Source organism: Etheostoma spectabile, chromosome 2 (assembly GCF_008692095.1).
Source record: "Etheostoma spectabile isolate EspeVRDwgs_2016 chromosome 2, UIUC_Espe_1.0, whole genome shotgun sequence".
Lineage (NCBI taxonomy): Eukaryota > Metazoa > Chordata > Actinopteri > Perciformes > Percidae > Etheostoma > Etheostoma spectabile.
Window position 1 is genome coordinate 9,927,933 of NC_045734.1, and position 27,035 is coordinate 9,954,967.

At 38.8% G+C, this 27,035-nt stretch overlaps 3 protein-coding genes across 6 annotated transcripts in view; 1 reads left to right on the forward strand and 2 right to left on the reverse strand.

Moving 5' to 3' along the window:
- The window catches only part of il15 (interleukin 15), a 9,119-nt gene extending 6,645 nt beyond the window's left edge, over positions 1-2,474 (reverse strand). For 2 of the 3 annotated variants that reach the window (XM_032499807.1, XM_032499800.1), the window contains exon 1: positions 2,213-2,474. In XM_032499807.1, the coding sequence (XP_032355698.1) occupies positions 2,213-2,281 (69 nt within the window). In that variant the 5' untranslated portion in view covers positions 2,282-2,474. The remainder of the gene's footprint in view (positions 1-2,212) is intronic. The other variant, XM_032499815.1, reaches the window with a different exon arrangement.
- A 128-nt stretch (positions 2,475-2,602) lies between these two features.
- On the reverse strand, positions 2,603-11,323 carry znf330 (zinc finger protein 330). Of its 2 annotated transcripts, none has more exons than XM_032499783.1 (10): positions 11,231-11,323; positions 10,177-10,411; positions 10,063-10,082; positions 9,891-9,961; positions 9,138-9,214; positions 6,530-6,656; positions 6,322-6,426; positions 6,104-6,150; positions 5,116-5,233; positions 2,603-4,165 (listed from the first exon to the last, which is right to left on the reverse strand). In XM_032499783.1, exons 2-10 carry the CDS (start codon positions 10,294-10,296, stop codon positions 3,921-3,923), a joined length of 930 nt encoding a protein of 309 aa, XP_032355674.1. In that variant the 5' UTR covers positions 10,297-10,411; positions 11,231-11,323; the 3' UTR covers positions 2,603-3,920. The 2 variants fall into 2 exon arrangements, with proteins under 2 accessions (XP_032355674.1, XP_032355680.1); XM_032499789.1 differs by having other exon boundaries at positions 10,177-10,418; positions 11,231-11,290.
- A 960-nt stretch (positions 11,324-12,283) lies between these two features.
- rnf150a (ring finger protein 150a) lies at positions 12,284-25,476 on the forward strand. Its single transcript, XM_032499773.1, has 7 exons — positions 12,284-12,967; positions 18,835-19,085; positions 19,878-19,949; positions 20,523-20,605; positions 20,767-20,863; positions 20,995-21,205; positions 23,377-25,476. Exons 1-7 carry the CDS (start codon positions 12,514-12,516, stop codon positions 23,493-23,495), a joined length of 1,287 nt encoding a protein of 428 aa, XP_032355664.1. The 5' UTR covers positions 12,284-12,513; the 3' UTR covers positions 23,496-25,476.
- The last annotated feature ends 1,559 nt before the right edge of the window (positions 25,477-27,035 follow it).

Below are 27,035 nucleotides of genomic sequence, written 5' to 3' on the forward strand. Positions count from 1 at the left end.
CAGCTACCAGTCCACCACCATACTTTGGTTGGTATATGGACTTGAACTAGTGACCCTCCGCTTCCCAACCCAACTCCCTATGGACAGAGCTACTGCCAAGAATTAACTTAGACTGAATATAATAATAAAATTTGTCAAAAAGGCAAAGATCTCTATGTGCTCGAGTGAGACCTTGTGTTTTACCTTTGACTGATGAACCCAGGACGATAAGTAGAAGAGGAAAAACGATTCTGTTGCATGTGTTGTTTCAATGATACAGAAAATGAGTTCCATGTGGTTTTCTACTGTACTTTTTTATTGTGAGCAGAGGGATTTTTTGTTTAGTAAGATAAAAGCAAAGATTGATTTGGTAAATATGGAGGATGCTCAAAGACTGAGATGGCTATTGCATATGTGAAACATACAGTTTAAATTTGCTAATTAGCTTGAGAAAGCCAAGAAGAAGAGGAAAAACACTCTTTAAGGAGAGGATCTGTCGATGAGGATTTGTTGTTTGTATATATTGTGTGTGTGCGTGTGTGTGTGTACTGTATGTGTGTATATATACTTGTATTAATGTATTTCTCCGAATGATTTCTATATGCAACCCAAAGACGTTTGCTAAATAAGTTTGTGGTGTCCCATGTGGGATGGGCCTAATGTTTGGCATGACACAGAAATAAAATGAAACTAAGGGACTGTTCGGTTTTTATGGAATGGACCACTGGAGGAAAATTCGGGAGGGTCATGTCTCTTTATTCTTTGTTGAGGATAGGGTTATCCAACCTTTTTTAAGTCTAGGTGGGAGGATCACCCAACTTTTGAATTCATGAAATCAGCAAAATTTCAAAGTGGCTTGTTTGGTGCATGTAGCTCCATGTAGCTCTCTCAGTCTTGGCCCCCCATCACTAGCAGATGGGTCCCTCCCTGTTTAGTCAGCAAGACAATTTGAGCTGTAGCTTTGTGGAGACCCTGCAATTTCCAAAACTGAATAAATCTTGCCCGCACATATTAACACAAAAGTGCTTTGATCGTGTTGTAACTAAGACATCTGCTGGAAAAATATTTTTACTCATTAGCATGATTGCCGTACTGTTTAGTAACCAACCAGCAGGGGGGCTTCTATGTGTGTATCACTTTTGGAGACAGAAATCGTCGTTTATATGACACCCATTAAATGTTTTGTTTTTTATAAATATGCTTATTTTTTAAAGTAGGTGCTGTAGTGCAACTACCATTAGACAAGTAATAATTGAGGGGAGTTTGGAGACACTACCTTATTTAATCATTAAAATAATGAATATTTTTTGTATCTCTTTAATTTGTAGACGGTCCCTAAGCTCTCGTCTCACTGCCGTCTCTCCAACAGCTGCTCGTATAGACAGACAGACAGATAGATAGATAGATAGATAGATAGATAGATAGATAGATAGATAGATAGATACTTTATTCAGGAAGGAGGACATTTTGGAATTGTAGACCAATGTTATTTCTCCAGGTTGAAGAACGTTTGGATGAAAATGAGCTTTGCTCGTTGTTAACCATACTACGGTAGGAAAGTTGTTTGTGATTTAACATTTCCCTATAGAGTAATTGATCCCGGAAGTTCGAATCTGTGAATGTCTTTCTAACTTCACTAAGTCTTTAACAAAGTAAGACCAGTAGGTTAATGTAGCAGGTGTACTCTTAACATCTGGTTGGGATAAAAAGCTGACAAATAGCCTTATTTTTCGGCTACTTTTAGTTTGTAGTGGAAAAAATGATATACCCCACCAGTTGTTTCTTTACATTCAAGCTGAGCAGGTGTTGTTTGTTGGCGGGACTCTTACATAAACGTCATGCCGAGCTATTAACAATCTCCAAACAGGAGGGGGAGCTTGCTGTTGAAACAGATCATGTCCTCTGCACCAACTGAAAATGAAACCAAACCAGTGGAGGAACGGTACTGGTGCCTTGTTTGGTTTCAACCAAATAACCATATGGGGCACGGTTCACCGACTGCATTTAAAATATCTCCCGTGGACCCACGTGGATCACCAAGTTGACACACCTCCGATCATTACGCACCAATTCTTCCCGGCCGGTGTAAACTGCCACTTTTCTGTCTTCCTAAATGAAACCTTTACTTGAACTACAAGTCCAGAATTTGAGGTGTAGCTAGGCTACAGGTTGGTTACAATTGTGACACACACACACATACACACACACACACACACAGAGGAAGTCCGCTCACCGCTCGCAGGTCTCCGGGGTATGTGGGCTGGTCAAGGATCACCGGGAGCGCGGTCATGAAGTTTGTCATCTGCGTAGCAGCAGCGGTCTCTCTCCTACCCAGCGAAGCAACAAGTCAAAATCACATTTTTGCATTTCATTTGTTCCTGTAAAGCTCATTTGTCTCATTAGTCCGTGTTAAGCATTATTAACGCTTGAGGCGACAGTGAGTGCGGTCCACATGAAGCTCCCGATACGGACTCACACGCCCTGCTCGCTTCAAGTTCACTCCTCCTTTAATTCGTCATTTTGTTCTTGTCAGGGGAGCTTTTCATAGCTTTCCTTTTCAGATTAATACTTCTGTCAGCCTTCAATCCACAACGATCAAAAGCACCAGTCATTTGAACATGACCACTCAATTCGTATTTTTTTTATGTTTAATGTCATATGGTTATCACAAACATGTCTCCACAAATGCAGCTGATTACATGAGGGTCAGGGCAAACACGTCAAGTTGTTTGGACATTTGCATTGCATTGAAGCAGGGTAGGCTCAATCCAATTACCACAGACTGCAAATTAATTCAATGTAAAATAACATAAACCCAAGTCATTAGGGCCTCAAGGATTATTTATTAATATGCATTATAGAGTAGTAAAGTGGGAGGGGTTACTTCAGGCACCCAGAGTTAAAAAAAGTCACATCAGCACAAAGGATGACCAACTACTTTAGAAAGTATCAAAGATATGAGTCTGCACACACGAATAACAGAAGTAAAGAAGTTAACTAAGCCTCTCATTACTGTAAGAATCATTTAATCACTGACATGATTTGCAGTAATATTCTGTTATGTTCTGCTAATAACCAGCAAGCAAACAAACTTTTTTTTTTTTTTTTTTTTAATGATGACCAAACTGCAGCTTAAAGAAATTCACATTCGGCTTTTGGGTCAAGTCTGGATCAATTTGGCAACTATAGCTCCATTTTTGTTCACAGCTACAAGCTACAGCTCCAACTTGAACCTGTGACAGCATTCTTCGCTGTAGCTACAGCAGCCGGGGATCATGGGTATTGTTGTATTTAGGGCAATCCACCACACCAAACATGATATCTCCAAAACAAAGCTGAAATAACTATAATTGATGATCAGAACATAAACTTATAGCATGGTTACATTAACAGGAAATTCATGAGTTTTTATGGTTGAGGAACATGCAGAAAATCCTTCAAGCTAAACTTTGAATTGGGAATTTACGTTTAGAAAAAACCCCACTTTTGGTGCCTCCCACTGCACAGCTCTATTAGCATTCTTGTGGAGGGGCCTGTGTCACAACGTAAAAGGTACATATTCCATATTTCTGATTAAAAGGGGTTTACAACGCATAAATCCAGCCTGGGATGTAACAACAGCAGAAAACAAGTCGTCTCTAGGGACGGTTATAGAAAATAGACATTTCTTTTCTAACTCTTAAGTGTCTGGTCAGATTCATAATCGGGCATTTACTATTCTTCTAGTTCCTGTGCGGCTGCTTGAGTATGTTTTTACAGAAAAACATTTATATTCCTCAGAGTAAGTACCAGTACTAGTGTTGATACCTAGCTTTAGTTATACCATGTATGTTGTTTAATTCTTAAAGTATGTCATTATTAATTCCTGCATTGTAACAAGTGAACATTTGCTGAGACTCATTTGGAGCTATGGGACTGTGCCCTCCAGTCTTTGCCCCGGCTCAGGCAGCCCCGTCCAGTTTAAGACCAGCCATGGAATCAGCAGCCTTTTCCTCGTCATCCTCTTCTTCCTCTTCTTCCTCATAGTCATCCTCGTCATCCTCGTCTTCCTCGTCGTCGTCATAATCGTCGTCCTGTTGGCCGCCTCCAGATGCTAGGTTCTTCCAGTAGGAGTCGTACCCTGACGCTCCGTCGTCATAATCGTCATCATCAGCGCCAGCCTGGCGACCAAATTTCAGCGTGCGAGCTGCAGAGAACACACAGATGTGACTTTAGCTCTGGTTTTATTTACTGGGATGGTGACGTGACAAAAAAAAGTCAGGGAAGGTTTCAGAACAGCATGTTCATGTATTACAGATCCATTGCGGTTTCTATTTATTGCTCTGTGTTAAAAGTTAATTTAACCTAAAAAATAAATACCTGCCGATCTTTCTAAAACCAGAGGTTGTCATCATTTACCTCTGTTTTCAAAAGGCATTTCCAGAATCTTGAAAGACTGGCATGGCAAAATAAATATTCCCTCCGCTCCACGATAAATGAAGATTTGTAACCCTTTTCTTAAGAACAGCCCTGTTTCTTCTCTGGGTAGCTGGAAAACTCATATGCCATGGCTCGTTTTGTACGACACAAGACAAATATGTCTGTTTTTTATGAAAACAAAATAGAAAGGATTATCAATGTAGACAAATCTAACGGATCAGGTCTGTGATTAAACTTTTTGAAAGAATCCTTTTTCCTTTTGGTCAAATTACTTTTTTACTTTTTTTACTAATTTACTTTTAGTTCAAGGATGAACCTTCAAGCTCAATAGCTCAATTACATCACATTGCACATTGGTTCCACACTGCAATGTTGCATTTGAATTAGTCATGGAGGATCTAATAAAGCCATTTGGTCCAATGCACCTCTTTTAGAAAGCTCGCACATAAAAAAATGTAGTTTATGTGTTAATATCAACATACATTGTAAGTAAAAGTTGAATAAAAATGTGAAATGAGGGAAAAGCATTTGTTTGTCTCAGAGTGGACAGACAACTGTTAAGGGAATTATTTCAAATTTGTATGGGAAATAAAGTACATTTCTTGAAAATGTCCCTGTCTTCACTCTTTCAGTTTCATTTCTTAAAATCATGATTTAGCAAGGAAGTTGAGGCTGCTGCAACTTCCTTTACAGGAAAAACAATCACTTGAGACTCACTGGACATGCTGAGGTCTTTGGTCTCCTGGGTTTCATGACCACACTTTGGGCAGGGTGGGGCTTTGCCCTTTTCCTGTTTGAAGACCTTACTCTTGGCATGGTCATCACAGTAACAGGCCTGAGAGGACACAGTTGAATGAAATCATCACATGGAAATGTTAACGCCACACACATCTTGATATATAGTGTAAATTCTGGTTTGAAATATGGGAAAGAAATCAAATGACTCTTCAGGCTGAACGATAATTCACTTTACAGACAGTATTTATGTAACTGTTGGGACTGATCTAAAGGCTTAAAAAATGACATGAGTCCATTAACAGATGAGGGGGAAAATCCACAGAGGGCATTCTGTGAAAAAATGCACAATTAAGATCAACTGAAGCAAATATGAGGCACCAACTGTAATTTTTTCCAAAGTGACTGTCTTTTAAGTACAAAATGTTCTCTCTGTTTCCCCACACTACTTCATTTAGGAATCCTTGTGGTTTTGTTTTAGGACAAAATGCTTGTGGCACTAAAGTCACTAGATTCAGCCGACTGAGACTATCATATTACCTTCAGCTGAAATCAGCTGTGAATGTCTTTTGCTACCGGGGATTGTATGTAAATGCATATTTTATTTAATTTTACAGCTCTTTATTCTCTGATGTTAAAAATGCAATGCAAATGTATTCTATTCTATTAACCGACCTAGACACTGTGTGTGTGTGTGTGTGTGTGTGTGTGTGTATGTGTGTATATATATATATATATATAAATGGTTTGCCTATTTCTTTTGAAAGGTTGGTGGTTTTTCTGTTTTCTTTTGTTGTTTCTTCCCTTTCTTGTATTTTATTAATTGTGTTTCATGTAAAGTATGCCAAGTTTACCTGTAATGAAATCTGCTATATCCGTAAAATTGCTTTGGAAACTAATGCTATCATAAGCTGCCAAGCCACTTGTGCATTTATAGATTGAAGCTGAGGTGTGTTAGCATTCCCCTCACCTTACAGCGCAGGCAGGAGTGCTGTCCCAGTCTATTACAGGAAACACCTAAAATATAATGTATTCAAAGGCAAAACAAAATGTAAACAATCACATTCCCTCTTTTGCACAAATACCCTCGAGACAGTATTCCCTGCAATGGACAAGTACAGCTCACTTTCCTCATTAACTACAAAAAGCCAATGAATGAGATTGTGAAAGGAAAACGAAATGACTCACATTTGTATGTTTCTGCCTGGAGGACTTGGCAGCTTGCCTGGTGCTCAAATTGATCATCCTCACACAAGAAGTTATGACAAAAGGAACAGCGGAAGATTCGCCCTCCTGTTCAGGAATTTAAACAGACAGATAGTAACACATAACAGCTGATATCCCATTTGATACTGATGTGACTGGGTGAATTTCAAACAAACGTCAGGGGTCTCACCATGATCCCAGACAGCCCGGTCACACTCGATGCAGTCTGCATCAGTCAGAGGACACACACAGGCATGAGTGCTAAGACATTTCCTGCCGTGGCACACCCATGCTTCACAGAAGTCACATACTGCCCCCTTGTGGTCAAGAAGAAAGTTACAACGTCATATGAATCGTGATATTTTGCAACCATTTTAAATTCTTTTCCCTAATTGTCTCCACTCCACTCATAGTAACGTTTAATGTTAACCTCAAACTGCCATTTCGCTGGTCCTTTCTTCTGTTCTCTTGCTTCTCGCTCCTACTTTACGGGTAGTCTCTTTCAGCAATAGATGTCATGCTTCTACATCTATTGCCGGAAGAAAGTAGTAGAAAGTAGTGACGAAGGAGCAAGAAGCGAGAGAACAGAAGAAAAGATCAACAAAATGGCAGATTTTGAGGTTAACATTGAACGTGACGCCCGTACCTTTTCAAGCCTGAATACACGGACGAGGAGCTACAATTAATGGAGGAGAATCAGAGAATTGGAGAGCTAGCTAGCAGTGCTAGCAGCAGAGAGTTGAAGCCATCAGGCAAGTGGTGTTTAAATAAATTCCTGGTGTACTTACAAACTTTCCAATGCCTTGTTTTATGAGTACAGAACCTATTTGTACTGTAGAAGTTTGGTACCATTCCGGGCATTATTAGTGGAGTAATTTACAAGATACACAGTCGGTTCCATTAGCGCCTGCACTAAGCCATTCCGCTGATAGCCCTAACTCTAAGTTAGACCAAGGGAAAAAAGCTTATGGGGGTTGTTTGGCACAAGGTGATGTGCAAAGGACCATAGGGTGAAATTACTCCGAACCATCCCTTTAAACAAAAAAAATGTACTGCATTGTAAAGAACATTTGTTTTAGACTAGAAAATGCATTTCCTGCAGAAAATGCGTGGGAATGCTGAATAACTGAATTGCTAAAGTTAACCTGGTTGAATAGCTAAAATCAGTAAGAAGAAGTTCAAGTAGTAAGAATAGTTGAAAAATGTAGGAATGGGTTTAATTAAGTTGAATAACACCACTAATGTAAAAAAGATGTGGAATAATTTAAAAAAAAATGAAATGCTAAAGCTAAACTGGATAAATAGCTTAAATCAGTAAGAAGATGTTGAAGTAATAAGAATAGTTGAAAAATGATGGAATGGGTTTAATTAAGTTGCATCAAATCACTACACTATAAGGAGCTAGAGCTAGATTTTAAAAGTTGAATGGTTTTAATAGCTGAAAGTCTGCAAAAGATATGGACAAACAAAAAACGTACAGAATAATAAAAAAAATCAGGGTTGATGTACAACAGCGGGGATCAAACCCCAGTCCATATCCACTGGGACCATCACTAAGGGTTAACTGTCTTTGTCGGGAATACATTGGTTGAGGTATTACTGTGAGAATTAAACCCGGGTCTCCCGCAAGAAAGGCATGTGGCATTACCACTGCGCCGCCACCAAAACATCTGTTTAATAAGCTAGACAGACATACAGTGTATTGCAGTGTTTGGGAAATGGTTACGTCATGGCTACATATGACCATTGGCCGTGTTTGTAAACACAGCTAGGAAGCCTTTCCTCTCTGTGATGTCATCGCTTTGATCTGTAATCAGTTAACGATGCACCTGTCACCTGTGTCACCCGCTATCGGACACCGCCAAAAGGATACACGATAATGACGTGGGCACCAGAAGGCTTTTGTGAACGTATTGATATAAAATATATATGGATAAACCTAAAAATGTGGGCATATCAGCAATTTAAAAAAGTGCTTTGCTCTGTTTTGCTCAGAAATGTGGACAATGTTTAACATGCCAGTAAACGGAGGAAGATTTGGAACTCTTGTCATTTGAAAGCTCACTGAGCAAAAAAAGTATAATTCCCATGCATAAATGAGCACATTATCTGAAACTAGACAAGAATACCTACGTTTTGATGCATAAATTGGCGTGGGAGCAAGTTATAGAGAAAGAACAAAGATATTTTTTTTGAATTGCTTCACTCTAGTGATGTCACTCCACACTCTGCTTCACGCAATACACACTCATTATTAATGCAGAAAAATCCTAAAATGTACACTATACTTAAACTGCTTTTTCACAAAAACTGTAAAATATATCAAAACACAGAGTACACCCCAAATACCTAAATATTTTGTGAATGGTTTAAAGTTTGAATCACGTCTGTAGGTGAAAAAAATGTAGAAGATACATTTTGAAGCAGAAGAGGATTTGAAGGATTTGAAGCTTGCTCTCGTTGACTTTAAGCTTAATATTTGAAAAAGTATAAATAGTAGAAGCCAAAAAACGTATGGAATAATAACATTAAGTAAGAATAATAAAGAACTGTATAACAATAGTTGGAATGCTGTACAACAGACATCGCACAATAAAGAAAGAACAGAATAACAATAGTTAGAATGCTGTACAACAGCATTCCCACAATTAAATAAATTGTTGTTTCATGTCCCGATAAAACCACACCTAAAGAATAAAAGCACACTTGGACACAAAATAATGGTTTGAACAAAAATAACCAAGACATTATTAACAGACAAACACACTTTAAAAAAAATTAAGACATTGCTAACTTACCACCATGGCCATTCCAGTGCTGTGGATGCCTGGATGCTTGACGACACAATCTGATGACTTCATGCACTTGGTTTTGCCTAACGACACAAGCATTAAAGTGCTCTTATTATGCTAATTTATAGGTTCATAATTGTATTTAGAAGCAACATTATTTAAACCTGATGCGTTCCTAGAGACTAAACGTTAGGATATATCTAGTCCTGCTGTCCCAAAATGACCTTTTGTTTTTTACAGGACTATTTTTAATTATCAACAAATCCCATTAAAAGATCAAAACCAACAATTAACTAATCTAACAAATATGTAACATCTGTGCAGCTAAAGAGTGATATACTTGTATCTTATTATTCTGTGCCATAGACCTCCATTGTTGTTGTTAAAAATACATCAACGAACCCCACTGTTGCACTGGGTTACTTCATTATGACTTGAGTTGATCCCTTATACATAATCCTAGTCCTGTAAATAGTCACTAGGGCAACACGTTGCTGAAAATAGTCCCCAACAAAAGCAGTATTTACAACTGTTTGAGTAGTTATTGTTAAAAACTACAGTGATTCATGATCTATTTCTAAGGATGTACTGTATGTCTTGGTGAATGAGCTTGGTGCTGAGAGCCACAGCCAGGGCAGGGACGACAGTAAGATTTGAGAGAAGGATTAACTAGTAAGATGTTTAACATTGTAGTAACATAAAGTACTTCTTAACATACAGTACATGTAAACATTCCACATTTCTGTGCAGTTTACTCACCACACTGAGCGCAGACAGGCAGCTTCTGCACTGAACTACAGAAGTAACAGAAAGCTCTGTTCTTCTGTTTTCTACCAGGTGACATAACATGGAGAAAAAAATATTTTTTTAGTGGTTGTCTAGAAATACTTTTACCTAAATAAATGTTATATACCACAATACAGTCACTTACCTCTGACATTTGTCACAGTCCTACAAAAACAACAAAAGACAATAAAGAACAAAATAAGAAAAAGTACTTCAGATGGGATACTTTGAGTGTTGTCATTATGCCTTAGCTACACACCATGTTAGAGTTGCAGGGGTGTTTGGCCACATCGACAACATCCCGATTGGCTCGATTCTGTTTCTCTCGCTCTTTACGACTCTCAGCCTTTTTCCGGGCACCGGTTTTCTTTTTGGGCATTTCTGGTTCAACAGGCTGGTTTCCACAGCTCTAACAGCTGGCTTAACAGCTGGTCTCCACAGCGATAACAGCTGGTTTATTAACGCCGGTGTCCACAGAGTTAATGTCTGGTTACCTGCAAACTAAGGAACATGGAAAGATTCATTTTAAAGGTGAAACAACACAGATATGATACGTTAACAACAGGGTTCAAAGTTAATTTTTTCGTCAAACAGCTAAATGGCTAGTGAATGTTAACATTTGACCGGCCACTGGATTCCCATTGTTTTTTAACTGGTAAAGCAATTCTACTAGCCAGTTTGATATTTACCACCATTTGGCTGGAAACTGGTGCTAACTTTGAACCCTGGTTAACGCAGTAACTTAGTGGGACTTCCTATGTTCCTCCTTCAATAGAACTACACAGAAATATTGTAATTAGGCTACGTACTGTATGACTGTTCCTTCTTTCTAGTTCCCTGGCTGCAAACACGGAACATTAGTGTGTTTAGTGGTGTTGTGGGGACGCAGCTATTTTATATGTAAGCAATTAGGCTAACCGAGGAAAACTTCTAAGTTAGTAAGTAACGCTGTGAGTAGTAGTACGGTGTTTATTTGACCTCTCTTGTCCATAAATACACACGAAATCGAAGAAGTAAGGCAATGATCGATAAGAGCTTGGCGCATTAGCAGAAGTATGTAAGTAAAAACATTAACGGTAACGTTAACCCTTTAGTTTATAAGATGTCTGTTGATGTTGGCTAACGTTAGCTGGTGCAGACAGCAGAGACTGTTGATCTGATACGTAGAATCACATGGTAAATAAATTAAATTAACTTTAGTTATTGCCGTTTATATTTAATATTAAGGGTGTCTAGGAGTTACATTAATGGTCCAAAATGTTAAATCTAAGTGTCATTTAAAATATAAGCGTCTGATTTGAAATGTCTTTTACCGAAATGATCAGCACTCCTGACTTCTTCTATGTCCGGTCTGAAAATGTGTCCGGGCTGACAAATAGTGCCGAGCTGTTCGTTCCTACTAACGTTATTGCAATGTTACAAGCAGGTTATATCACAAATATTATTTCCTATACTTTACAATTCAGTTACTAATAAACACATTTATTGTACGTTTAACTTTCTAGACTACCAATTTCTATCTTCACATTACCAGATGTTACATAACGCAATGAAGCATAAGGCAATATAGTAAACAGCCCTGTGAAAAGCAGCCTACGGAAGAGGATTAGGGATCCATGTAACAAATGTATTTGAATTCTGAGTTTAAAGTCAGAATTCTAGAAAAAAAAAGTCAAAATTCTGACTTTTTTTAAGTCTAACATTTTTCTAACTATTTCAATTAAGTAAACCAACGTCTTAGGTTAAGCCTACTAATAAGCCTACTAATAACCCTGGACTTACTGGGCTCACCCCAACTTCTGCTGGTTTCAAGTGTCTCTATAGAAAGCTGATTAAGATTTAACAAGATGTTGCATCGAATTTGTCATGCAAAAAGACAAAACATATGTAAATTGAATTGTCAGATGTAATGGAATAACACATATAAGTTATAGGAATACAACAAAATACAAATTTCAATTTTTTTTTTTACATTTTGAAATTTAATTTTAAAATGCAACAATTCATTCATAATGTAAAAACAAAATAACACAATGGTATAATTAATTGGTTAGATTCGTGATCATTTAGTTCTGATTCAGATTCTGATTCTGATCATGTTATATTCTTTGCTTTTGACAAAATGCAATAATAATGCAAAATTGTTCGTACTTAGTAGCCTACGGAAAGTGTTCATATGATTCTAATGCTTGGTTCATTTGATTGAGTTCTCTGGCAGTGGATTACATGATCTATGACGTAGATGTTTTAGTTTCTCCACATGCCATGGGACTGGGACGCCCAGGTGACGTGCTGGTGAGCAGTAAGCCAATCCCAAACGAGGACAGGAAACAGCTGACGGTGAACAACACACACACATACACACACACACAAACACACACACAGAGTCGTCTTTTCCTGCAGGTGGTGGTGTATAGTAGACTCCTGCACGCACGTAGCCTAGCGTACACACTCTTACCTTGTAGGCTGGTGTCTTGCTCTGGCTATTATGCAAGGTTAATGTTGTTTTTTTCCTCCTGTAAAAAGAGAGACGTAGTGCGAGTTTTCCACTGAGAAGGAGACCCCGGACCATCAATCCCAAACCAGCCGCTCAACAATGGCCCCGTCCCTCATCCGAGCTTGCCGCAGTCTGGCTCTCTCGACGTGGCTGCTGTCGTTTTGTTTTGTGCACTTGCTGTGCCTGGACTTCACGGTCGCAGAGAAAGAGGAATGGTACACCGCTTTTGTCAACATCACCTATCTGGACCCCATTACTTCGGAGGTCAGGACAGAGAAAACGGAATGCGGTCGGTATGGCGAGCAGTCGCCCAAGAAAGAAGCCAGAGGTCTGGTCCTGGTGCCGTCCGTCCTGCAGGACAGACAGGCGTGCGACCCAAATGTCAGGTTCCCATCTGTCTCTTACAACACCGCCTGGGTGGCGCTGGTGGCTGCGGGGAACTGTACGTACCGAGAGAAGATCCGTAACGTTGCAAACTATAACGCCTCTGCAGTTGTCATATACAATGTGTTCTCCAGCAGTGCCAACGACACCATAACAATGCCCCATCCAGGTAAGAGACAACCTGTCAACCTGTCTTTTTTTATGATTACTGACTGTTCAGTCGTGTGATGGAGGCCTGAAGGTACAAATGCCATTAATTCGTTGTTTGTTGGGCACCTTTGACCAAGATTAATGGATTTCATTCCCCCTGCTGAAGTCCCAGAGCTCTTCTGCATCTCTACAATCAGCTCAATAACCAAGTTTCGAGGTAAAGTAGCAAAGTGCACTGGATCCCCAAGCAGATGGACTGATTTCCATCTTCCAGTGATCTGCTTGATTTTCTAACTGTCTGTAGGTCTTACTGAAGTTTTTTTTTCCTCAAATGTGGACCATTGACCATTGTGTGTGCCCTGTGCAACCATTGCAGGCTCAATATATACCATCTTTTTGATATACATGATACTTTGATACCTGGTTCCAGTGTAGATACCAAAACAACAGTTTTTTTTGTCGATACCTTACTAGTGTAAGGTTGATGAAAATCCAGTAGAAGAATTTAACAAGATTACAAATCTGACAACATATTTAATGCCAGCTTTTGGTAGTTGACACTGCTTGATATTCTGTGCCACAAACTCTGTATCGTTCGGTGCCAAAACAGCATTGAGAGCCAATAACACCCGAGCAAATACCTTAGAATGCCGTTTCAAATAGTCACTTAAAATTATCCTTATGCATTGTTATTATGAGAAAAAAATAATATAAAGAAAAGAATAGTAGGCCTAATCAAGAAAAATTACAACAAAGAAGCACAAGGACAGTAGCAAAGAACTGGAAATCGGTTGTCTTTTCAACACAATGCTAATCAAAGTACTCACAAATGCTGACAGTTGAGCCCAATGTCATTAAAGAAGAATACCAAATGTTTTTTATTTCATAGCAACATTGACATGTGTCTAGTTTAATCTGGTGGAGTTTACCTGCTACACTGTTAATGCAGAGTCAGTTATTGTTCCATTAGTGCTCCTTATTTATTTCCTTTTTAAAGTTTTTTTTGGGGGCTCTTTTGCCTTTTATTTGACCAAATAGCTGAAGAGAGGAAAGGAGGGAGAGAGAGGGGTGCTGCTACTCAGAGTCAAACCCACTGCTACTGCAGTAAGGACTGAGCGTTTGTATTTAGGGCCCATGCTCAACCAGAGCACCCCTGATTTATTTCTAAGCAATACATGATTACAAGATTTTCACAACAAACAGGAAAATGCTTGTCAAGATATGTGTCAAGAAGCCCACAGACGGCAAACATGTAAAATTAAGAGGGTTTCCCCTTCACAGATATGGATTTATGAATTACAAAAGGAATGATCAAGAATACAACTTAAAATGTTGCAGACAAGCCCATGCTGTGTATACTCACAGGTCCATTACTCCAGACAAGACAAAGCTGAAGAACATTAAAAACCCATCTTTTGACTTTAAGCACAGTCAATACACCACCAAAGCACACAGTTAAGAACTGAAAGGAATAAACTGTGTGTAAACAACAAACCCAGCTAACACACCTTTTGACACAATCTATGCAGAACATTCTGAAAACACAGACAGTTCTTCGTTGTTTGAAAGGCACCAGCAGAGTCATTTGTTTGCTACCAGTGAATAAGATTAGATCATTTGGGGGGATTTTTCTATTTGTTTGATGGAAGTTATAGATCACCAGTTTTTTGTTCATATGCTCTACATCAGCACACACACCTCCTGACACAAGGGCTTGAATGCTGGTTCTGCTTGGTGAAGTAGTTTCCTTTGCCATAGTGCCACTCATCTAATTTAGTATTAGCTTTAAAGCTGTCCAAGAGTTGGAATAAAGTGTTTTTCTTTCAGACCTGCAAAAACTCCTGCAACACTTGTAGTATATAAAAAACGTTAGTAAGACCCACTCGTCCTTGATGAAGGCCACAAGCCGACACACATTAGACTTACAAAAAAGTTGTTCTATACAAAGTGTTGCTAAAGTTTTGACCACTTTAGACTTCTTTCCCCTCTCCATGCACCTTGGAAGTAGGTGAAGCTGTGCCAGAAATCCTCTCTCTGCTTCTAAGCTTGCTAAATAGTTAAAATTATATATTTGTTTTAGAGTTTATCTCTTGATGTCACCCTGAACCGATTAGATGTATTATTTGTGAGAATGAAAGTTACGAGGTTAAGGCCTTCAACAATATGCAGAGCCTTTTTTCCCTGTTGACTTGTACTTCCACTGGAAATAAGCTCTTAGCTTGTTGCTAGTTTCCATAAAGGTGTGGCTGATCAGAACACTATGTCTGTGCCAGACCTCAGCTCAATGCATGAAGGCTGTTGGACAGAAGGATCTGTGCAGAAATAGATGTTCAAACAAAAAAGGCAAACACCTAATGGTCTAGTTGATTATGAGATGTTTTTAACTAAAACGTCCTTTTGTATAGAAGTGTCACAAGCACCTGTCAAGGTGAGCAATTTAAATCCTATGCAAAACCTCTACATTTTTTATTTAAATTCAATGACTTGTTTCAGGAGTTAGTTGAGACTAAAGCAAAGCTAAAAAGAGGGTAAATGTAAGCTGCATTCACTAGATAGTTACATACACAAGTTCAAATGGATTTAAAAAAAAAAAAAAAAAAAAGGTCCTTCTCTGCTTTAAGCCATGACACTTCAAGAAATAGAAACATCAGTCGGGAGAGGTGTGATGCCAAAACATTTAGAGAAGAGGTAGGTAACACAGAGAACAGGGACAAAGGAACAGGTAGACTCAATGTTACGCTGCCAAAGAAAGAATGGAGCACTTTCCTGTCCAGCGCTAACACAGGGGCTGTAAAATCCACAGTTGCCAGAGCCAGAAGCCTCTCAAGGCCTGGCTTTATTTAACCCTTCCATCTTCATTCTGAGTGGTACTACAGTCATGATACTGCCAGGTCAGATACTGCAGGTTAATCAATTCTGAAAGTGTGGGGTTTATCCTATCACTGTGTAACGTAGCTTAGCACAACAACTGGAGGAAGGGGAAACGGCTAGCTTGACTCTGTCCAAAGGTAAAAAGGTAAAAAAAAAAATTAAAAAAAAATTGACTACCAGCATCACTCGTTCATTTATTTAATTTGTACAAAAACAAAGTATAAATATTACATTTAGTTGTTTTATGGCAGGCTTCGTTCCCAACTATTTTTTTGCCTTCCTGGAGTCCCCACTGGTTGCCTGGCAACTGCTTAGCACCAAGTAATAGTTTAGGACATAATTTTTGTGTTCATTAATTACCTTTAGAACTGCTGAACTTTGTTTCCATAGAACAGAACCAAGCTAGCTGTTTCTTCATGTTTCCTCATGTCTTTATGCTAAACTAAGCTAAGCTAACCGCCTGCTGGCTCTAGCTTCATGTTTACCGTACAGATATAAGAGTGCTATGGTTGATAGCACTCACTTATAACTCTCGTCAAGAAAGCAAACAAGTGTATTTCCCAAAATGTCAAACTATTCCTTCAGTCACTGACTCTGAAGCTTTTTGATATACCTGTGTAAAAAAGCCACAGCGACGCCAACTTTGTGTAACTGTCAGTTTCAAATTAGTACATGGTTGTTAATAAAGCGTTTACCAGTTAATTCTGTGGTAATCTGTACCTAAGTGTTATCCTTTCTTCAGCAGACCAAAAGCCTGTTGAAATCAGGATGGTGTCCACTGAATTAACCCATTCAGTATTTATTCCTCTTTGCTACAGGCCAAGATCTGAAAACACAGATTTTTTCACAAGTTCAACCTCAGCCTCAGACTTTGCAGACTTTGTTTTAGAAGCAGCTATTTTTGTCTGCTCCTCTGACTGCGTCACAGTGAACAGTAGAAGGAGATAAGAGGCGAGGCTTAGGCAAATCTTACATGCCTTGTTATGCCTTTCCTTATTTCTGCTGGCTATGAAGCTGATGGTGGCCATACAAAGACATTTTCAAAAGTCTACCAAGTCTGTAAGCAACAGTTTTATTCTTGAAATCATTTGCCTGTTGACATGAGATAAAGTGGTTTATCTTGTGTTTACAAAGGAAATTGTCACATCACAGTGGTTTTCCCTCCGCACCATATGGTTATGCTTAATAAAACCATTCATCTGCAGGTCAGGAGTGTGTATATCTGAGGTTACACACATTAAAAAAAACACTCATTTGTGTTGTCAGTTAGTCTTTACAATTAAGTTGTTTTATGGGGGAAAACGGGTTATATATTTTTTAATATATTCAGACTATTTTATAACTCTGAATATGTCTTTTAGCCACATGTTCATCTTGTTTAATTTGTATGTCAGTAAGAAAGATGTAAGCAAAGCCTTCAGTGAAGAAGAGTGAAAGCTATTGGCCTGACAATGTGAATACACAGCAGTGTCAGCAGCGTATCACCATCTGTTTGTTGTCCAAACACAATCTTTTGTTTTCTCAGTCATTGTTTGTAGCAGGGTTTGCTTTAGAAGCTCTAACATACATAAACTCATTTTGAGGGAGCAGCCACCATAATACATGGATAAACCCTTGTGTCATTACTGCCAGCTGGATTACTGTGTGACTGTGGATCTGGCTTTTTTTGCAGAAGATTGTACAAATATAATGCTTTTCACCCATTTCTACCGTACTTATAACAAATTGTTAATATCAGCATTTGTTTAAGTGTTAAGAAGGCTGCTTTTCCCCAAATATAATTACTGTATTTTGTTCTGAAACAAAAACTACAACCAGATTATGATTGCATATGCATGAAAATAAAACAGTTTAAAAGACATCATTTTGGTCTGACTTTTCAACGCTGGTCTTATAAAATGTAGCAGCTGTGCAGATTTTACAACAGACCTGTTACATAAAGTGGTTAATAAGAATGCCAGCATGATGTATGTATTGCAGCTATCCTGAAAATGAAGCATATCTGTTGGATTCAAAGCCTTTTACTCCTCTGGAAAACCAAAAAACACAACATTTTCTGTCAGTTTTAGTGCCTCTGTGGGAGAATCACCCCAGAATATGATGTGAAAATCACTGTGCATGATGATTTGTCTGTGTATCTGGCATTTTTGGCATCTCGGTGATGGCACAATGAATAAAGCCATGTTTATGTTGACTGATAGAGGGTGCACCACAGGGATCCACTGTGACTCCATTCAGCCACAGTCATAAACAGGCAACAGAAGGGAATATGATGTAACAGCATTCAGGCTGTTGATGCAGTTCCTGGAATTATCAACCTGCGGCTAAGAGAGGAGAGCCTTGTTATACCCTTATTGTGTTGTTAAAGCATTATGTCCCATGTGTCCTTCCCTCATTACAGACAACTTCAAATAAAAAGAATTCGTGCCTGAGCAATACTTGATTTTTTGAGGAACAGGAACAGATGCGCAATATTTAATAGCTAGAAATTGACATATCAACCAATATTTGTCCCATAAAATAAGGCAACATTTCTTATCCCTCCCACACTTCATTTTTATCTTTAATGCAACAGGCAGATATAGGCAATCTTTTTTTTTCTTTTTAAAGAAAAGACTAATAAACTGTCAAACTAAATTATGTAACGGTGACACCCTTTCTAAATTACCTCCACATATCTTTGTTACAACAAGTCCTCCTTTGTTATCTCTGTATGAACATGAATAGTGTAATATTTTACTATCATGTGTCAAAAGAAAAGTGAAGAAGCTGAAACTAGCAAATTATTGGTGTTTTAGCTGACGCTTTTATCCAAAGCAACTTACACTTGCTATAGATCAGAGGTTTCACACCTCTGGAGCAACTACGGGTTAAGTGTCTTGCTCAGGGACACATTGGTTGATGTATCACAGTGGGAATGGAACCCAGATCTCCCACACCTGAGGCACGTGTCATATCCACAGCACCACCCCCTCTCCTAAACTGGTACTTCCTCTGTTGTATGTGTGTGCGCAGGTACAGGCGAAATTGTGGCCATCATGATCCCAGAGCCTAAAGGTCGTGAGATTTTGGCCTTGCTGGAGCAGAACATCCAGGTCACGTTGTACATCACCATAGGAACCCGCAACCTGCAGAAGTACGTGAGCAGAACATCGGTAGTGTTTGTCTCCATCTCCTTCATCGTCCTCATGATAATCTCCCTCGCCTGGCTTGTCTTCTACTACATCCAGAGGTTCCGTTACGCTAATGCACGAGACCGCAACCAGGTATGAAACTTTGTTTAATTAACGTACGGCTCTATGAACTGACGTATTTCTATCTAAACTGGATACAGACAGGGGTGCAGTGCTGTGGTCTCATTCTTGACATTGGCCCATTGCGTTTTCCCATCTGGTGTTGGCTCTGTGAGGCTTTGAAGGAGAGACCAGACTTAGCCTGACAGCTGTCCGAACAGAGAAGTGGCAAACCAATGAACCATCGACCAACTCAGCTCACTGGCCCTTTGAACAAGCTTGCTATTGCCTTCTTTTTATTGTGAATGGCCGTCTCTGACATTTTCCTGATGTCTATAATACAAATTCATCATTGTGCTTGATATGATCGGTGCCGTGACAACTATTGTTTGTGTTTTCACTTTAAATTATGTTGATTTATGATTTCAGCCAGATTGAACATATTTGCTATTAATCCATTTCCAAGACAGCCCAAAAAACTGAAAAACGTTTAAAAAAAGGTTTTTCTGAAAGAGGTCAAATAATCATGTTACTTTCAAAAAATACATCTTCAGACACATTTGTACACTACCAAATCCTCCAGATCCCTTTAACTCTTGTGGCGCTGCCACACAGTCCACAGCAAAGCGCCACGTGATGAGTGTTCTTGTGAAATTTCGTTTTGGTCCACATTCACATGAACATGAATGCCAATCAGCAGAATATACTGTAAATCAACATACCGATGAGTTGCCTGCACACTGCTAAGTCACTAACTGTTAACTGACTCTCCACTATTAAAAACCCACTGGTTGTGTCAGTAATAACGTTTTTGTATATCTACAGAGGCGTTTGGGAGATGCTGCCAAAAAGGCCATCAGTAAGCTACAATTACGCACCATTAGGAAAGGAGACAAGGTAAATGATATTCCATACACTGCAAACTGTACCTCTCCCATAACCCTCAAAGCATGTTTGGCCATTCAGTAAGTTCAAAAGTAAGCTACACATACATTTACTAAAATGTGTTTCTCAGCGTGAAGGACAATATATGTATTATACAGTACTTACACTACCGGTCAAAGGTTTGGGGTCACTTAGAAATTTCCATTGCACTCCATTATAGACCAGAATACCAGATGAGATCAGTTGCATTGCTTTTTTAACCAGGGCAGCAGTTTCAGATTACATTATGTGTTTACATAATTGCAAAAGGTTCTCCAATGTTTTTCTATTTAGTTTTTTTTAAATGGTACAGATTAGTAAACAAGTGTCCTTTGGAACTTTGAAAAAATGGTTGTGGTAATGGTCAATGCAGATATTACATTAAATCTGCCACCCCTCTGATCAGCTGGTATTCTCTATAATGGAGGGGAATGGAAATTTGTAAGTGACCCCAAACTTTTGACCGGTAGTGTATATATTTGTATACACAGTAAATATATCTGAGATTGCACTGGTCTATCTTTTTTGTTTCCTTCTTTGTTTTAGGAGACCGAGTCAGACTTTGACAACTGTGCAGTTTGCATTGAAGGTTATAAGCCTAATGATGTTGTGAGGGTACTACCATGCAGGTAAAGTTTGTGTGCTTGATCTTTGTCATACATACTGTAGGTCTCTCAATTTGTCAAAGGCGTAAAGTCAGCACATGCACCATAGCTGCCGATATCTATAACATAGCAGTCATTTGTTTCTAATGGTTTATTTTGTGCACTCTGTGTTCTTGTTTGGTCAGGCATGTCTTCCATAAGCACTGTGTAGACCCGTGGTTACAGGACCACCGGACTTGTCCCATGTGTAAAATGAACATCCTTAAAGCCTTGGGAATCCCAGTAAGTACATTTTGGTTTGTTTTGGCAACTTTTGCTCAAGACTAATCTAACTCCAAAGTGCAAAACAAAAGAATTAAACACTGATAACATGCATGAGTGCCTCTAAAGACAAGATCTTTGGCACGTCACAGCTCAACGCAGACTGTTCAGATGACGTTCCTCCAGACTATGAGACATCTGTCGGGGGTGCACCCACCAACCCCATCAGTGGAGCGAGTGAAATCACCTTTAACGAGAGCTCGGTGGTTCTGGATCCAGCTGGAAGATCGATAGACCTACAGCAGCTGCATCCTGATGAAGAGCCAGAACTTCAGGCAGGGGAGAGACACATTATCGCCAGCAGTAAGTACAGACATTACACATTTTTAAGGACAGTCTGTGAAAAGGGATTTTGACATATAGCTAATTTGGGACATTCAATCCAGACAAAATATCATCACATGCGCAACATTACTATTTTGTGCATTTCTTTGTTTCTCAATTATTTTACACAGTGAAGCTGCACCATTTGAGATTTACAAGTGTAAAACTGCAGATTCGGGTTCCTTTTTTCTTGTCCTTTATGGGTTGAATTGTTTATTCTGAAACCTAAATCAGGCCAAGCAGCCACCTGGTCAGTGTTCCCCAATTTAGATCCTCATGGGCAACACAGGAGGGTAAGAATAGTGTACCCTTTTCAGAAAGACACGGCTCTAACCCACAAAGACTAACATATTATGTTATGTTGAAGTATGTTATATATTTTTGGACCTTTTTCAAACACCCAAGGGCTGTCGACTATTAAACATCTGCTAGCTATCAATGTTCTACAGCATGAGCACATGCTCGTACATGTGTTGTTTCTGGAGCCAAAACCTTTTTTTTCCAGAAACAGAGATGGAGCCAGAGTTTTAGAAGTCTTACGCTGGATGAATAAATTGTAAATCTGTACATTTAAAGAAGCATTGCTCCTGGTCTATCCAGCTTGAGCACTTCCCAGTAGTTTTATTGTTGATACTGCAGTTTTTTTTGTTTTTGACAACTCAGATGTCTGGTTACTCAGCATAGGGTTTATAATTAAACTTTTATACAGTGTTTAAAGGCCTGGAGGAGCAGACTGGAACAGTAAAGAAAAGATGAAGTGTCCGAGTGCCAAAGTCTCACTCTTGAAAACCAATAGTGATGGACTGACAGTTGTAAGCCAAACACACATTTTCTTTTTACTCCTTGCTTATGTCTTTGTTCCCTGTCCAGTAAAGAAAACTCTACTCGTATCTAACATGTTTTCACACATCAATGTGACATCATTTAAAGAAGGGATTTATTGAGGCCAGCTATAGTTATTATGCTATTAGGCATAGTAGTAATATAGTGAGATTTGAGCATACTGGGTTTTGAAAGATTACTGAATTTGTTTTTTTATTGAAAAATGGAGATTGAACCTGTTTAGCCATTAAACAATTTTGATAAGATGGTTGTAGTGTTGTTTTGAATACCTTGTCTTTATAAGTCACATGGCTGATTAACACTTAAAGATATCTATGAAGAAACCCTAAGAAAATGTCAGACACCACTCTGATGATGGCAAGATAGCTGAAAGAAAATCCATGGAGAATAATACAAGTTATATTGTAGAAAAGTTGAGTGACATGTTTAATTTTTATGGATTTACGGAGTATATCCTGTTTATAACTTTCTAACATAAAATAACAAATAGAGCTGCAAAGATTTGATAAAAACTATTTATCTCAAACTATTCTGATAAATGATTTATTGTTTTTGTAATTGTTAAAGCAATATTGCAAACATTTGCTGGCTCTGGCTTCGTAAATGTGAGGATTTGTTGCTTTTCTTTGACTTTCTTGACAGCGAACTAAATGTCTTTTGGGATGTACCGTACGTTGTTATTTTCTCAAAACGAGCATCCAGCTCGCAGAGCTGAGAAATGGATTAACTTTGTATGTGTAGGCACTACTACAAAAATAAAAGTCTAGTATTTATTTAGCTAAATACTGAACATTAATAAAACCGTATACTAAAAATAAAACATTTTCAATTTTCCCTAAAGAAGAGAGTCTTCTATAAGGCACTCAGCAGATGCTGGTAATACAAAGAGTTATGTTTACTTTTGTGTGCTTGACAGGTAGTAGATCAACTCAACGTGATTTTCCGCACTAATGAGCTAACAGAGGCGATGTCACTGACAGGCGGTTAACACTAGATGAACAAGCCGATCTGTCACGATTTCTGCTGCTGTGGATCGGGAGTGATGGAGAGCCAATTGTGTTGTGTCTTCAGCCTGAATAATGAGCGCTGTTGATAATGGTACCGCAGCTATCATTCTTTCCAGAGTCAGCCATTCACTAGGTGTCTTTGAGGGTCCCAGGCAAAGTTCTGATTTTATTGCTGAAATGTGAAGAAATTTAGAAAAGTGTTTATGGCATTAACCTTCTTCTTCAAAGGACTTTACTAAAGAATATTTTTTCCAGTCAAGTAATAATTTTCTTTGCCACCCCCCCCCGGCCCCCTCTCAGGTGAGCTCCAGCCTCCGCTCAGCAGTGGTTCAGAGACTTCTATCATCATGGGCATGGAGGTAGGCATGTCTGAAGTAGACCTGTCCACGGAGCAGGAATGTAATTGGGCCAAATCCTGAGTCAATCTAATCTGACAAAAACATAATTCACCAAGAAAAAGGAAGACGAAAGCAACCACCCCCCCACCCCCCCCACCCCTTCAGAGATTCTCCGCGTCTTTGACCCCCTGATGGAAGTGACTTCTCAGAAGATGGGAAAATGGGCAATACAACATAGCAGCACAAAAACACACAATTTTGTCTTTAATGAGCAAAAAACAGATTTTTCCCTTTATCTGTGGATGTGTTGCTTGCTCGTTTTCTAGCAGTCACACCTTGACTGCCATGACGATCCGAAAGCAGCTCATACATTGTGGTGACCCAGTTTTTGTCAGACTTAATCTTTTCACATCCCCAAACCTAGCTTCTGAATCACACATACAATAACTGCTGAGTTGTCGGAGTTAGTTTCTCCTCACTGGCAACCTTGAGTAAATGAGCACAGGAGCAACAGAAGCCAGATTGCTGCTTTAATTATTATTAAAAATATGTGCAAATTGATTGATTTCTTGGTAGGAGATCACTGCCAACATATTCCAGAAGTAGGTTTTCCTGATGTGCTATGTAATGGCTACATAGCACATAGAGAGCCTATATCAGCAATTTCTTTTGAGTCCCATTACAGTTGGTGTGAAGTCCCACCACCATTTTTTCAACTTCAGACTTTGGTACATGATTATCCCATGAAAACCTAAATCGTAGGTCTTTAACTTCATGGTTTCATGTTGGAGGAGTCAGAATATTTATGCACACGTTATGCTGTAATTTCATATTTTTTTAATGTTACAGTTTTGGTTTCTTTTTTTGTGAGACCTTCATTTCAAACTTCTATCTTACCAACTAAATATTCCTGTCGTCAGAGAAAATAACCAAACACAAGGTAGATATTTCTGTCCTCACATTTGACAATCATAGCTTGCCACAAGCAGAAGTGATGTCACCAACTGCCCTACTGAAACTGCTGCTGATTTACAAGTTGTTACAACACATGGCGCTTATGATCACTCCCTGCCGACGAGGGTTCATATATATGTTCACACTGCTGCTAATACAGCTGGCAATAGCAGTTGTCACCACCAAATTCTGGCAGTATGCACATTCTGTAGACAAACTTCCTGCACTTGTCAAGCCAGTTTAAAATATGTCAACAAGTCTTTGTGCCAAGATTAACTGTAGAATTGAAAATATTGTTTTTTAATGCACCTGGCTTTTAAACAGACTGGAATGGCAGTGAATCTGCTCACGATATGAAGCCGAAGAAATAACATGAGGGTGCAGAAATATATGGTTTACGAAGTTAAAAGAGGGGCTGTTGAGGGAGCTATGCATTGTCTGACAGATGCATTCAGATGAATGGTCAGATTTTTCATTAAAGGAATTTGATGCTACAAGCATGGGATTATTTATGGCATGAAAAGCTTACAGCATGAAAATGTTTACAGTTGTGTTTGGACTATGTCCACACTAAACCTGCTTTGGGAAATTACATGCTTGCAGCCCTCGCAAAGATCTCCACACAAATACACCTGAGGAATAGGAAAAAGGCTGCATTTCCTATTCTTCGTCCATGGTCAGCAAACAGAACTGCATCCCAACCAACATGTGCTGATTACCCATAGTGTGAGATTTGTAACATAAATCCAGGTTAATGACCACAGCTGTGGGTCCGGCTATATTGATATCCAAAATGTGTTAATGGTACAGTAGCAACAAACCTACGGACAATTATCACCTGAATCTACAGAAAAACACCAGCTTAGTGCGGATGGAGGGCCAAAACAAAGGAATCTAGATGCCGGTTTAGTGTGGATGTACTCTCAGGCTCCCTTGGTGATGCTGACTGTTAATTCATGTTCAATATTTTTTAGGTAGAATTCCTTCTTCTACTTTTCCTTTAGTTGTTCTGTTGTTGTACTGCCAATTACCTCCTTTTATTACTTATTTAGTAATGTCAAACAAGATCAGTAGTATCGTATACTCAACTAGATCTGTTTCCTCTCACATTTCTTATAATTTTTTATTTTTATTTTTTGAGGGGGGCTTTTTCCCCTTTATTTTAGAGTGACAGTAGATAAACAGGAAATGTGGGAGAGATGACACGCAGCAAAGGGCCGCAGGTCGGATTCAAACCCGGCCGCTGCAAAGGCCTCAGCCTACGTGGGGTGCACGCTCTAACTGGGTGAGCTAGAGCCCGCCCCTTCCTCTCACATTTCTGTAGACTTGCACACTGAAGAAGCACAGACTCCACTGAGCCGATGGTGCCAGCGGAATTTAACTAGTTTTTTTAACATCCAGTCACTGTTTCCATTATGTCCGGCAGCCACCTGGGACACTGTTATATAACAGGCACATGTCCACACACTCCACTGTTTGGGTCAATCATTGAAGGATTATTGAATGTATGGGCTAATGTTTAAGTCTTTCATGAAAGCCTTGGCTTTAGAAAGGGCACGTTGTGATTCTTTGTTTCTTTAATTGTTTTGTGAGACTGTACTTGCTTGGCTGTAGCAGCTTGTTACCCATAGACACCACTTTTTAGATAATGCTTAAGTAAGAAGTTAGAATAATTTGTTTCTGACAGCAGTGTTTTACTGTGAAATACTGCAGCGTTCATGAATGTACATTTTTATACACTATTAGATAACGTGGTCGGTTTGATATAAAGTCTGGTTTTTGGCTATACATCTTTTGCTTTGTGGATATGAAGACGGAGGATGATTGTGATTCTTGCCAGCACATTATAGATACAGATGTTTAAGTCTCAGCCAGCCTGATCTGGACCTTTATAACCCTCTGTAAGTCCTATTAGCTCACATGGATAATGAGACAGCACAATACATAAGATAACTCAGAACCACCCGACAGCATTGATATCTGTTGCTCTCCTTGTCTTTCTTTCCAGGCCTTGAATTTACAGGTCTTTCTTCTGTCATCTAGTCTCCTTCTCACATTGACACACAAACATAACAAACACTCTGTCTCCATCTGACTGTTAAACAAGCTAAAGCAAAGCACATCCGTTTTTTAATGCCAGATCTCTCGATTTTGGCTGTACTGCCTAAAACAGAGCAAGTTGTCTAACGTTAAACCTTCTGTTAGAGATATTTCCTTCTTTATAGAGCTGTCTAGATTGAATTATTACTTTATGTTATCACTATTATTTCTGTTCACTATTAAGACACAAAAGACCTTGGTGTACTCCATGTTATGGCATTGAATGTACTTATGAAGTAACACAAGATTGTTGTCCCTAATTGTACCTGCAACATTTACTTTTTATTTTATATGTCTGTAATTTCTTAATAATTTCCAAGAAGTTTCCTGGAAAGAACTTTAAGATTTGGTGCTAATTTAAGCTAATTAAAAAAAAAATAAATTCATACAAATATTTATATATTATTGGAAACCTCATTCTCCATAGTTGTCTATTTATTATGTCCATTTATTGTTTCTTATTTTTATTTAATTATTAGTTGAATTGTATGCTTGTCTGTTGACTAGGGGCGTTAGATTTGTAGTAATTCCAAATCTAAAATTGTTTAAAAGGAACTTTCAATTTCT